Source organism: Camelus ferus, chromosome 3 (assembly GCF_009834535.1).
Source record: "Camelus ferus isolate YT-003-E chromosome 3, BCGSAC_Cfer_1.0, whole genome shotgun sequence".
Lineage (NCBI taxonomy): Eukaryota > Metazoa > Chordata > Mammalia > Artiodactyla > Camelidae > Camelus > Camelus ferus.
In genome coordinates, this window is record NC_045698.1 from 7482470 (window position 1) to 7497031 (window position 14562).

Genomic DNA, 14562 nt, shown 5'->3' on the forward strand with positions numbered 1-14562 from the left:
TTTATAAACAACAGTACATTTTAGGCTCAATCAAGTAGCAAAAACATAATCTTAAAGGACAGCTCTTCCCAAGGGAAAAAATAAATAGTAATTCTTGACACATTTGCAAACATAGGCTCCTATGCATGCTATATATATGAGTTATGTTTGGGTAAGTTATGTTTGCTGTGATAACGTACAACCCCAACTCTCTGGGGTTTAAAATAACAAAGTTCTGCTTATTCATTCATGCTCCTGGGGGTCAGCTGGAGGAGCTGGTGAGGCTCTGTGCTCCGTGACCTCACAGACCCAGGCTGAGAGAGACCCACCTCTGAGCTTCAAGGAGAGTCAAACAAAGCAGAGGACAAGGGAATGTGGGCAAATCCGGTTCTGTCTCTTAACACATCCGCCCGGAAGTGACACATGCCAGTGTGCTTATGTATCATTACCCAAAGCCAATCAGAGTCCAGAGCCACTCTTTAGAGTCAGTAAAGGCAATTCTCCTATGCGGAGGGAGAGGCAATCAACGTGGGAACACTCTAGCGCTTTGCACAACCGGATTGTCCTTGCTCTTTTGTTGTGTCCCTTCACCAGCTCCTCATGGTCCATCACATACTTGGGCGAGTACGTCTCCTCTACATGCCAACAACAGCACTGGTGGAAAAGACCGGAGAATGCCCACAGGGACATTTTTGAGGAATCCTAAGGGTTGCCTGGGACTGCAAAACACACTAGGTGGGGAGCTGCCAACTACTTGCTTTTCTGCTAGACTCTCTGTGAGTCCATCTTATTTAAAGCTTGACATTATTGAGGTAACGACTCCTAATGTGGCCACCAGAAAAGCTAAAATTAAATAGGTGGCTTACGTTTGTGGTGTGTCTGTTGGATGGTGCTGACCGCAAATGTATAAAGGACTCAACCTGATCAATGAGGAAAAGAAACCAACAGGAAATGGGCAGAAGACATAAATAAATCATTCACGGAGGAAGAAATGTGGGTGACCAATACACGTATTGTATAAGATCTTCAATCTGACTGCCGATTGGGGGAATGCAAGTTAAAAACACAATAGCAGTGTGTACCCATCCGACTGGAGAAGACTGAAAGTCGGGATTTACTCACAGTATTGGGTATTGGTGAGAATGAAGAGAATTGTAACTTTCGTACACCGATGGTGACGTTTAAGTAGTTGCAATCACTTTGGAGACCATTTGGGCACATACTCTACCCCCAGCTAGTCCCCTTAGGGTGAGGGTTCTTGCCTGGGGGCGATTTTGTCCCCCAGGGGGCATATGGCAGTACCTGGAGACATTTTGGGTTGTCACAACGGGGGTGACGGATGCTACTGGCATTTAGTGAGTGGAGGCCCGGGATGCAGCTGAAACATCCTACAATACATGGGACTGTCCCTCACACTCAAGAGCCATCGTTTCAAAAGAAAGTATTTCTGTGATCTAGAAACCCTGACTTCTAGGTGCAGATTCCAAGGTCGCACCGGCCGAGGCACATCAGGAGATACAGATCAAGGTTTTCACTCCAGGGCTCCATATTTAGAGCTGGGGGACTTTGGAAACAACTTCAGTGTCTATAAATTCAAGCAATAAATGACTTGTGAGGGACCCACATGCGGATGTACTGTGCTAGTCAAGGGTACTTGCCCAATATTTGGGTAGATCGCACATCCAGCACTGAGTAAATCAAGTTTCAGGCTCATATGTACATGGAAATACTATTTTTCATAAATATTTAAAATACAAAGTAGTACTCTATATTTAATGTCTTGTATATGAATACATGCATGTGTACTAAAAATTCAAAAGCAAAATCACATCATCGCCTAATAATGGTTGCCTCTGGGGAGGAAAGCTGCAAAAGGGAATTCCTCCTGGAATGTTGATCTCTGAACCCTGAAGCAGTTATGACAAAATATTAGCCTTTGTTCGTGTAGCCGATGAGATGGGTGTTCCTTACGTTACTTTCTGTTTTTTCTCAATGCTGGAATTTGTTCGCAATATCACGCATGCGCGCTAGCCGCAGACCGGCGCGTGAAGAGCCGTGGTCCAGCGCTGACAGGTTATTCGGGGCTGGCCTGTTCGGTTCACCTGCATTGTCCAGTGTCGAGCTGGGCCCCGCACAGGTCGGCCCTTGGCAAGTATTTGTTGCAGGAACTACGCGTGGGATACTGCACAGGGTTTGTTACTGTGAGCTACTGAGAGGTGCTGGGACCACACCCTGCAGTGGGATGACCCCACGGGGACCTGCCTGCTGGCCAGGTGGTCACACCCACTCCCCACCCGTCTGCACCAGCCCTTTACCCTCCAGACTTCTAACTGCACATCACAGAGAGTAACCCAGCTCAGGACACTAAAAATCACACCTAGGTAGTCTCGTGTGTGTATTTAAAGGGAAAGTGATGTCACATCACGTGAATTGCATGCAAATCTGAATGCCTGGGGAGACACTTCAGAGAGGAAGTTTGCTGCCGGGGCTTTGCTGTTGAGTTCTTTCAGCAGCTCTAAGACTCAGTCGGGAGGATGTGCCTTCACATCACCCTTTCACAACTCTGAAGAATTTAAGACCAGCAAGGATGGGCTTCCCCACAAGCTGCTGTGTTAGGATTCCCCATCCTGCAGGGGGCGCCCTCTTACATGCTCATTCCATGTTGTGCCCATGCAAATGATTCCTGCCTGTGGAGCTAGGCTTGTAGCCCACCCACCATTTTTCTCGACTATGTTGAAATAATGAACTGCTGTCAGGGGAAATTAGAATTATTAAGGCATTTATAAGATACCCCTCCTCTTTGAAATCTCGTTGGGAGAATAGTTGGCGAGAAGGTGTTTTCAGAAGACTGTCAGAATGGAAAATCTGAGTCGGACTTCTGTTGGCTCTGGTCTGTGTGTCTGCATCGCCAGGTGAGGCTGAACAGGGAAGCCAGTCCCTCATGGGGCCCTCAGCCCTCTTATGCCACTGTATTTGCTGTACCCAAATACTACGATTTTTTTTGTCATGAATTCCCATCTTCACTCCCAAGGGGAATATTCTTTTCTTGGGCTCTGATATTAATTTGCCTTTAAAGTTAACAAAGGAGTGGGGAGGGTATAGCTCAGTGGTAGAGCGCATGCCTAGCATGCCTAAGGTCCTGGGTTCAATCCCCAGTACCTCCATTAAAAATAAATAAGTAAATAAACCGAATTACCTCCCCCACCAAAACCAAAAAACAAACAGACAAAAAATTCAGAAAAAAAAGAAAGAGAGAATACACTAAAGTTAACGAAGGAAAACTTTCCTGTAGCTTTAGTTTCAGAAGGCCAGCCTAGCAGCTGTTTTATAATGTTTGTCGGACAGGACAAGTTTCCAGGCTCACAAACAGTCCTTCTCCTGAGAGTCTGGACTTTGCTGATAACCTCCTATCAAGACCCCCTTCCTTCGACCTCATTAGCTATCCCAATTGTAAACTCGGCTCAAGGGACCTGGAAACAATTCTCAGACAGAGTAAAACGCCCTTCACACACATCTGCAAATGTTTTCGGAGATACATAAGACCAAAGCCCCATTTAGCAAGTGATGGTTTTGGTGAGAATTATTTGCCAGTGTTTCTGTGATTGTCCTTGCTGGGCTCTTTTGCCTTCCAGCTCTGCAGGCGCGGTGCCTGTCAGTGTGTGTGCCCGGTGGGTGGACGTTGCCTGCTGTCCATGGGGTCCCGGCCACGCCCTCACCTTTGAACGTGGTAGTGCAACACTCAGATCCATTTACCGTCTAGGAAGAAACTGTTTACTGAAGACCTAGTACTCATTCATTTATTCAACAAGTAGATGTCAGCTCGGCTATGTTCTTAGAGCTGAGGACCTGGGAGTGACGAACAAAGATCAAATTTCCATCCTGAATTTCCTTCCTTGTCATGGTTCTTAATCATAAATGAGATTAATGAAATAATGCCTAATACGTTTACCCAACAAATTATGCCCATGATCGTGGTAACACATGGTAGCTTTTTAGAGATGTAGTGTATCTTTAGAGGACCGGAATTCTTAAGTTCTTTCATAAAACCGCATCATCTTTCTCCTGCTCCTGTCGGTGGTATTATTATGGAGAAAGGCGTTTTGTAGAAACCGGATTTTCAAGTAACTGAAGTCTCTTGGCTCTGAACTTTAAAAATTATACTACGAATGGTGGAATTTGTTCGTGTAGTCGGGTATGGGTGACGTCTCGTTTGTTCTGTGTGATGGGGAATTACTCTTTTATTGTGCCATTTGCCTGTGGGCTTCGTATGCTTATCTTGCTGCCTTAGTCGCTCCCTTGGCTGTTTGTCAGTTCCTATTTTTTCTGTCCACTTCCCCTGTCCCCTCTTCTAAGACGGTTCTTTTCTATAGTTATTTACAGTTGTTGTTCTAAAACTGTATTTCCTCATGAGAATGTTATTCATGTAAACACCATGTTTGTGTGTACTTGTTTCCCACTGTACAATAAAATCATGTTTTAAGTTCCTCACAAATGTCGCTTTGTTTTAAAGAATTTAAACTGTACAAAAAACATATAGAGTGAAAAGTGAAATTTGTTCTCTGAAGTGTTCTTTCCCACTTACTCTTTATTAATCAGGAGTCTCCAGAGATCCAGAACCAGTAGAGTGTGTGTGTGTGTATCTGTAGATAGAGGGAGATATTCACAGATAGAAAAATACACACATTTTGATATAGATAGATGCAGCTATATATGCTGTGAGATCTTTTCATATCTTTATATCTATAACTATATATATGGGGAGGGATGGAGAGGAATTATTTTAAGGAATTGGTTCACACAGTTGAGGAAGCTTGCCAAAGCCAAAACCTGCAGGGTGACTGGCAGGCTGGAGACCCAGGGGAGAATGGTAGTTCAAGTCCAAAAGCAGAATTTCGTCTTGATCAGTCTTTTTCTCTTCAAGCCTTTAACTGATTGGACGAGGCCCACCCACACCATGGTGGGTAATCTAGTTTATTCAGCATCTACTGATTTAAATGTTAATCTCATCCAAATAAATAAATAAACTTCACAGAAACATCAAGAATAATGCTTAACCACATATCTGGGGACAGATAAAATTAACCATCCCACACCTCTATTCCCCTTTCTTCTCCAGGTGATGCTACTCTTAATATTTTTATGTAATCCTTCTAGATGTTTTCTATGCATTTGTGTGTGTGTGTGTGTGTGTGTGTGTGTGTGTGTATTGAGAGGTTTAACACACTTAGAAGATGATCATCTTTCTCTCCCCCACCCCCTTTAATCTGTTAATATAATAAATGATATTGTTAGAATCCTGGTGTGATATTTCCTTTTGTCCTGCAGGGGATGGGATTTTAGTTTGTTTATCTTTGTTTTTGGATGTACACATGCTTACATTTTTAAGCAGAAACATCTTAGCTTTTTTTTGTTGTTGTTGTCATTGTTGCTCTGACTTTTCTACGAGTGCAGGCTTCGAAATTAGGGATGTATTTTGAGGGCCAAGAGTTTCTCCCTGACCTCCACAATGGGTGTTTCCACTTGTAGGTAGCTTACATTTTTTTGCCCTTAATAATAATATTTTATTCTCATTGGGGTGGGGGTATTGCTCAGTGGTAGAGCGTGTGTTTAGCATGTGCAGGGTCCTGGGTTCATCTCAGTACCTCCATAAAATTAATTAATTAATTAATTAATTTAAAAAATCAAAATGTTAACCTATAAAAGTCACAGGACACATTCAAGTTTAGGTGCAAAGTCATCCAAACCTTCAAAGAATAAAGAAAGCAAAACAAACAAAAAATTAAAATGGATCTTACTTTAAAAATAATAACAATATTTTATTCTCATGAATGCTTTGCTTGTGATTTTAAAAATAAGTCATCTGTGGCTGCAGGGGACCACGTGCCAGCAGGTTCCTGCCGGTTCGGCAGGTGGACAGTATTTTCCTTTGTGACAAGTCTTTTGTTGAATGGTCTTGAAAAGCCGTGGTCAAGGGTTGCCAAAGATTGTACCTCCCTTCCCAGCTTCCTGAGCCCCAAAATGCTCCGGTTCAAATGGAGTTTAAGTTATAGCTACACACTGGTTTAAAATAAAAATGTCAGACATTTGGAGCAAATTCTGAGAAAACAGGCGAAGAAAGTAATGATTTCTATTAGTAATGTAAGTCTCTGTGCAGACTAGAGCTGCGACTTCTGTGTTCAATACCATTTTATCCTAAGCCCTCAAATTTCTTTGTTTTTTTTCCTGATAATATCATTTCTGACCCAAGGTTATGCTAAATTTTCCTAAGCCACTATCAGAAGGGACCTACTGCACATTTGGGGAAGGCGTATCTTAGGGGCTGGGAGCAGGGCTTTGGTTCTAGAACAGACCCCCGTAGTGGCCAGGGTAGGAAGGAGACGGGGTGAGGCTGCTTGCAAAGAGAGAGCTGAATCAAGAGCCAGTGACTTCAGGAGCCCTGGAGTTCCTGCCCACGGGAGTTCCTCCTTTTAACCCAGAATCCGTAACTGAAGGTTGGATGGCAGGATTGGCGAAGGCGGATGTCCTTAGAATGGGCAGGTTTGCAGTATGTGTTAAAAGATTTCAAAAGAACTCTTTCCTCTAATCCAGAAATACTATTTCTGAGAATGTCCCCTAAGAAAATGAGAAATGATACGCACACAGCCTCAGGTCTCGGAATTTTAATTGCAGGTTTTACTCCTAATAGAGAAAAGTGGGAAATAATCTCAGTGCCCAGGAGTAGGATCCATTAAATAACTAAGGTTCTGCCGTATGTATAGTGCCCCGTGGCTGTTGGAAATGTTGAAACGCAAGTGCTTTCATTGGTATGAAAAGATGTTGCTGATATGTTCCTGACAAACATACAGCAAACAGTCCTGCTTTGTTGCTGTTGTTGTCAAAGTAGAGTCAGTTTACAATGTTGTGTCATTTTCTGGTGTGCAGCATCGTGTTTCAGTCATCCATATACATACGTATATTCGTTTTCACATTCTTTTTCATTGTAGGTTGCTACAAAATATTGAATATAGCTCCCTGTACTATACAGAACTCTGTTTTGGTTTAAAGAAAAATGTGTGTGTGCGATTGTGTGTTTGGGCTATAATTTTTTTTTCTAGTCTATGTTTTTGGATTTTTTTCTGTAATAAATATGAGCCTCTCATGAAATTACGTAAAAATGAAGCGGTTGCATTTTGTACAACATGCCTTATCTGTAAGTCAGGAAATTGTAGAATATTTGAGAAATACTGTCATCCAAAGAAGTTCAAAATGAGATTTTGGCATTTACCAGGTGGAATCACAAGTTTTCCAGGCCATCTATTGTCAAGTTAGCTGGGAGGATGACAGCGTTGATGGCAGTGAACTCTGGTTATCAGAGAAACTGAAAGCTTCTAAGTAGAGTCTGCCTGGGCTGATGACTCCTTGCTCTTTTCTCTTTAAAACTGAATTATTGCAAAACATTTCATTCTATAGATAGAATGACCTATTTTGAAGAATGCACAAGCTGGAGTATATTAAATAGCCTTTATTATAGTCACAGAATTTATACAGTTCATTGTGCTGCCCTATGAATATCAGTGTTAAAAAATCAATCTCTAAAACTTTGAAAATTCTAATATTTGAGATTTAATGTTTTGATACGGCAACTAGGAGCCTTATTGAGATAAGCAGGCAAGGTTGCCCATGCCCTCTCCTCATTCCACGAAAATTACATTCCTATTAAAAATCTGTTAAAAATATAGCTGGGCCACTGTGGGATTGCCCTAGGCTTAAGCCTGGCATCCCCATGTGTTGGTGGGTGCAGCTGGTAGAGCTCAGAGTCACTTGATCATTAACTCTGGATCTCGAATTCTTACTCTGAATTTTAGGATCTCACTGGTCCCTTTGTTACAAGGTGTCTTAATCAGCTTGGGCTGCTGTGAAAAAAAAAATTAAAAATGGGTAGCTTAACAACAGAAATGTATTTCCCACAGTTCTGGAGGCTAGAAATCTTTGATCCGGGTGCTGGCACGTCAGGTTCTTGTCTTGATTTTCGGTGTTACCGAACTCAGGTTTGGCTGCTCGCTGCTCCAAGGCCAGTACTCAAGAGACGAGTACTGTTTGTTGGAAAGGAAAGTTTGCTTTATGCAGGAGGACGGCAGCCTGGGGAGAAGGTAGACTCATGTCCAAGAACCAACTCCAAAGATTCTGCTAGATCATGAAATTTCTTAAAGGGAGAAAGGAGAAGTTAATTGCAGTTAATCGTCTGGGGAAGGAATCGGAATCTTCCACTGTGTGCAGACTTTCTTCTGATTGGTTGGTGGTGAGGTAACGGGGCGGTGCTCCAGGAATCTTGTGCTCAGCCTGAAGTTACCGTCATCCACCTGGGTGGGGGCCTTAGTTCCTGCAGAAGAACTCAAAGGTATTGTTAAGTCTATTCCTTGAGGGAGAACCAGGACCCTGCCCCATGCTGCACTGTTGTTTCTTGACTGCTCCTCCTTTGTTTCTGCATTTTCTCCCTTCCCTGTTAAGCAAATGTTTGACTCTTGAACCCAGGGAAGACGAAGGAGGCTAAATGAAGCCTATTTCCTACAAACAAGAAATTGGAGCAGGGAGGGTATAGCTCAGGGGTGGAGCGCATGCACGAAGTCCTGGGTTCAATCCCCAGTATCTCCATGGCAAACAAACAAACAAACAAACCTAATTGCCTCCTCCCACCCCCCACCAAAAAAAAAAAAAAAGAAAAGAAAAAATAGATGGAGGGGGACATGGAAAGGATTTCTACCCAGGAGGGCCCCACAGAGTCCGGCTCAGTGTCACTGGTGCACAGATGATGCCGTTGTCACCTGCCTGGCATCTGCAGGAGTCCCCTGTGGTGTCTTCTTTTCTGATGTCAGGCGTGTGGATTTTCTTTGACACCAGATATGTGTCGTTTTTCCACACCAGCTCTCCCATTCTCTGCGACTCCAGCAGGCTGTCTAACCATTCAGTTCAATTCTGACACTATCTAGAGTCAGCATGGACCCCCCCCAAGTGAAGGGCTCAGTCCCACAAGACTGCCCTCACTTCAGATGCCAGCCACAGGACCCAGGAGTCACCTTCTGACTGACCGGCCCTAAATCTGGGGGTTCCTGCAGCTCCGCCTCCAGTTCAGCAATTTGCTAGAAAGACACACACATCTCGGGAGGGCGTTTTACTGCCTGTCCTGGTTTACTGCAACGGCTGCAGCTCGGGAGCAGCCAGATGGAAGGGCTGCGCAGGGCCAGGCGTGGAGAGGGGCGCGGGGCTTCCATTCTCTCTCCCCGGACTCAGCCCTCCTAGTGCCTCCGTGTGTTCCCCAAGCCAGGAGCTCTCAGAATCCCATTGTTCAGGGCTTCTTTTTTTTTTTTTTTTTGAGGTTTCATTAGGTAGACATGATTTGCTCTGACTATTACATCATTGGCCATTAGTGATTGAACTCAGTTTTCAACCCTCTCCTCCCCACCCCAGGGATGGGATTGGGGAGGCTGGTGCTTGGAGCTGAAAGAGACAAACTTCTAATCTCAAGGTTGGTTTTCCTAGAGACCAGCCCCCATCTGGAAGCCACCTAGCACCAGCTTCCACCACGAGTCATCTCATTAGCACACAAAAAACTGATTTCTAAGGGTTTTAGGAGCTGTGTTCCAGGAAATGGGGACCCCCCCATTCCTCTACCCATCACACCTGGTCTCCCTGCTTCCACTCTTAGAGTCTGTTTTCTGACTAGCAGCCAGAATTGATGCAGATAATTGAAAGCGGACTGCTCACAACAGCCCTCATCGCACTCAGATCAAACCCCAGTCCTGCCCTGACCCCCGAGGCTGCCCAGCTCCCTCACAGGCCTCCTGGCCAGTCTCTGGGTGGCCGGGCACAGCCCTCTGCCTGCAGCCCCCCTTCCTTGTCTGCTGGCGCCTTCCCCCACCTCCTCCCGCCTTTGCCCAGTGCCTCCTTCTCAGCGAGCCCATCCTAGCACCTACTGTGAGACTGAAGCACTTGGCCCCTGTACTCACAACCTCCCTGGCCTGAGTTAAACTTTTAACACATTCCAGCATCTACACCTTAGGTCTGTAGTTGACGCTTTTCCCTCCCGTTAAAATAGAATGTAAGCGCCCTGAGGGCAGGGTCTTTGTTTCCAGACACAGGCCTCCTCAGCACTCAGCCTGTTACTGAACACAAGTTCCTGTGCTTGATGCACAGTGAGGCCAAACAAACCGAAACGTTGGCGTTTGGAGCAGAGAAAGGTTTACTGCAGGGCCGAGCAAAGAGAGCGGGCAGCCTGTGCTCAAATACTCCAAACTCCCCGATGGTTTCCAGGGAGACATTTTTATAGGCAACGTGTGGGGCAAGGCCGCACGGTGTGTGACTTTTCTGATTCTTATGGTCGGTGGTGCGGGAACATGGCGGTGCCCCAGGAATCTTGCGGTCAGTCTGAAGTTGCCATCCTCCACCTGGGTGGGGGCCTTGGTTCCTATAGAAGAACTCAAAGATATTGGTTCCTTGAGGTGGAACCAGGACCCTGCCCCATCTCTGCACTATTCTGTCTTTGCCTTCCCTCCCATCCCTGATTAGCCGCTGTTTGAATCTGCACTTTGGAACTCAGGGAAGGTCAAGGAGGCTGATTGCAGCCCATTTCCTACAAACAAGAAATGGGGGACACAGAAAGGATTTGTACCAGAGAGGGTCCCCCAGGGTCCTGCCCCGTTTCAAGCATGCATTTGAGAACAAGCCGAGGCTGGCCTGCTCTAACCTGTGGCTGAGACCCGGGCCTGGCTCCACACCTCCTTAGCCCTGCTCGTCCTCCCCTGGGGGCAGGGGGTGCCCGTGGGGTCTGTGGTGGTGACGCTCGGCTCTGCCCCTCTGACCTGTTTCCCTCTTCATTTCTAGACTGGCCTTATTGTCGCCTGCTACCACGGCTTTGTGGACACTGTGGTGGTCTTAGCAGAGTGCCCCCATGTTGACGTCAACTGGCAGGACAGCGAGGGGAACACGGCCCTAATCACAGCTGCACAGGCAGGTAAGACCCAGCTTCCCTTCCCTCCCCGAGCCAAGGCCAAGCAGAGCTGCCAGGCAGTGGTGGGGGGGGGGGTGCGCATGATCTCAGTGCCTGAGTTAGTGTGTGAGGGATGGAATAGATCAGGAGTTATGCTTTACTGCCAAGAGGGACAGGAAAAGGGCTGAGGGTAGGTGCACATTCTCTTCGTGTGTTTGGGACAGTGTGTTACCAAGTCCAACCTCACACCACTTACCACACAGCAAGCCAGTAAATCGAGAGTTGTTGGGGCAAAGAATAGTGACTTTATTCAGAAAGCCAGCAGCCCAAGAAGATTGCGGACTAGTGTCCCAAAGTTAGAATTCAGGATGCTTTTCTACTAAAAGGGGAGGGGGTGTGGCTGGTTGTTGCAAACTTCTTGGTGCCAGAATCCTTTGTTCTTGCAGCTGTGCATGTAAACTTGGTCACGATGTTTCTATAAGCCTCCAAGATAGGTGTTACTGTTTGTTCTCCATATGAACGGAAAAGTGTTATACCCGTATAGGTCAGAGCTGTGAGAATGGGCTCTCCTGTGTATCTCAGGCTACAGGCAACATTCTTTTACAAAAGACGCAGAGCCAGTGTGACTGAGCCCAGGCCACAGGGCACAGGGCTAGAGCTAAAGGAACAGACCCGATACGGAGTCGGGTTTGTTCTCTCCTCACAGTGCAGGTTACCTACCAGTGCAGGACGCAGGGTGGGGCAGAACTAGCTCTGGAACTGCCCCAAGTCTTCGAACATGAAGCTGCACTGGAAACCCAGCCTCTGCTGGCACCTCCTCTAGAGACTGGGGATCGGGAAGTTGCTGGTGGCTCCTTAGTGAGTGGAAGGGACACTAGTGACACTTAATGTATGAAAGTGGACATAGTTACAAGGTAGCCTTGCATTTTGCTTGGGGATGTAAAGAAAAAGCAGGGGCTTCTTGCTGAGCATGTATCAGTTTAACAAGGCGGGGCCGTTAGTGAGAACACCTTGTAAATATGGTGTCCTTCCGCCAAAGGCGGTCACCTCCAGAGGTGGTCCTTCCACCGGCATCGCCAGCCGCACTGTTCTCCCCAGTCCTCTTCTAGAATTGATGTGAGACAGACTTTGAGTCAAGCACGAAACTTTGCTCATCCCTTCAGAGCCACATTTCATTTGTAATCGTGGGATGAACGGAGTTTGTAACTGACCACTTTCAAAATTCCTGGCTTTCCAGGGCACATCTGCTGTATCGCGCTGCTTCTCAGTTTCCAGGAAAGAAGCTGCTTCCGACTGAATGTGGTAGAAAAGGCGCTTGTTTATTCAGGGAATGTGGGGACACATGACGATGTTGTTGAGAGTTGTTGAGACTCGGACTCAGGGCCAGGGAAGCTGCAGAAAAAGCCCCAAACCACACTGCATGCTAATTCTGGAAAGGGAACTTCTGCCGCGGCCGCCAAAGGGGGACCTCCCTGTCCTGTCTTGCATCACAGGCTCCTGTGTCAAAGCCAGCGTGGGGGACTGACTGGGGAGCCCAGAGAAACCAGAGACGCCAGCGTCTGGCAGTTTCACCCCCGGAATGGGAAGCAGTCTGTTCACACCTGCTTTTCACTTGAGGTGCCTAAGGTGGGGAACCCCCAAACTTTGCCAGGTGTTGGGGCTGTGCTCACACATGTCTACCCCGTCAGGTTTCAGGGCATGAAGCTACCCCTCTGTGGAGGCCCCTCAGGCTTGGAAAGCCCTGGTGTACAATGTCCTGAACAGCAAAAGCGTAAAAGGATATCATGAGAGGCGTTCCGTGATCGTAGCCTCATCACTCATTGCCTCCCGCTGGCCGGGACCGGGGTGGGGAAGTGAAGGGCAGCTCTTCCTTTGGGTGATTCTCCAGCTAAATAGCCTCTGATGGGCCCTGTTGGAGAGTGCGCTGGGAGCTTCAGGGTGAGAGCACCCCATCTAGCCTGGTGGTTTGGGACAGGGATCATGGAGAAGGGGCTTGTGCTGGGTCCTGAAGTCAAAGGTGGGCTGTTCCAGCCAGCACGCTGCAAAGCCACGGGACCAAGAGGGAGCCCCGCATATCTTAGCAATGACCAAGGACTGCATGTGTCTGGGATGGGGGAGAGGTGGCCCCAGGAGGAGGCAGGGACCAGGTCACAAAGGGTGTAGATACAACACGAGGGGATGCATTTGAGTGACATGAGGTGGGTGTGTGGTGACGGGAGAGATGACCCTGGTGCGCACGGGGCAGTTGCAGAGAGGAGCAAGATGCCAATGGCCGAAAGCACAGGTCCTGGTGGTTGTGATGTGGGCGATGGAGGAGAGGTGGGTCTGGAATAGCTTTCAGCCTGCTGGTCAGGGAATGATGCTAATTCAAAGGGATAGAAACCACAGGGTGGTGGTTGGAGAAACATCGCCTTCATTTGGTCCTCAGGCCTTTGAAATGCTGAGACCTCTAAGTGAAGAGGTCTCCATGGCAGGTGGAGAGTGTGGAGCACCGACATCAGTGCCTGCCAGAATGCAGATGCTTGTTACCAGGCGTTCCTGGGCAGCAGGCGCATGGCCTGGACAAGAGCCTGTGTGTCATACTAGAGTATGAAACTATGAGAAGAAGAGGTGACTTGCCTTACTGATTTGCCAGAGCTCTTTGCATATGTAAGGACATAACTTGTGGTTTAATACCCGAGAAGTGCTTTCTGAATTCTTGCCTCATTGATAATGTTTTTATTTTGTATTCACAATGAAAAAAAAAAACAACTTGTCTTTTGCCTACCCCCCTGCCATTTCATTTCATGTTGCAGAAGAACAGTCCAGGTAACAAGTGCAGAGTCCAGCCTGATTTTTGTCTTTGTTGATATCCTGATATTTCTTACACGTGTAAAGATCTCCTGCCTTCCCCCTCCCGCCCTGCATCCTTGACGGTGAAAAGAACCCAACCAACCAACAACCAAAAAACCTCAAACCAACGCTGCCATACGTGTCAGTTCCTTCTCTCTGTGGCTGTTTGACTTACGTTAGTCATATTTTTGCTTTAAAGGATACTTTTCTGTTATCTCTTTGAACATTGTGTCTGCCTTGTTTTTTTTTTCCTTCCTGGGGTACCAGGAAGTATAGATTAGACCTAAGATTAGATTTACACCTAAAGGGGAACCCTACACCCGCATCACAACTGCTGACCCCAGGGTGTGGTGAGGGGAGGTGTGGCATTTATTGCAGGCGCCCGGCCAGGAGTCCAGGCAGCTGGTGCTCAAAAGAACTGAACTCCTCCACGGCCTTCAGGGAAAGGCTTTTACAGACAGGGTGTGGGAGGGGCTTGTGGGGTCTGTGATCAGCCCGGGGACAGTCTTCTGATTGGTTGGTGGTGAGGTCATTGCGAGTCAACGTCATCAACTTTTTGATTCTGGGGTCTGCGTGCTTGTGGGCAGCACACAGCTACCTCCTTCTACCTGGTGGGGGTCTCAGTGTCTGCAAAACAGCTCAAAGGATGTGGCTCAGACTATTATCTCTAGCTCTTGAGAAGGTCTTTGGCTTTGTTTAATGGCTAAACTATTGCTGTTTTGTCTTGCTTGACTGTTTTCTTTGGTTTCTGAACGTCTCTCGATTCTCTGATTAAATTTGTTCTTTGC

At 46.8% G+C, this 14562-nt stretch overlaps 1 protein-coding gene across 2 annotated transcripts in view; it reads left to right on the top strand.

The window, feature by feature from the left end:
- The window catches only part of ANKRD33B (ankyrin repeat domain 33B), a 72370-nt gene that overhangs the window by 36265 nt on the left and 21543 nt on the right, over positions 1-14562 (top strand). For both annotated transcript variants that reach the window (XM_032470053.1, XM_032470058.1), the window contains exon 2: positions 10837-10966. In XM_032470053.1, the coding sequence (XP_032325944.1) occupies positions 10837-10966 (130 nt within the window). The remainder of the gene's footprint in view (positions 1-10836; positions 10967-14562) is intronic.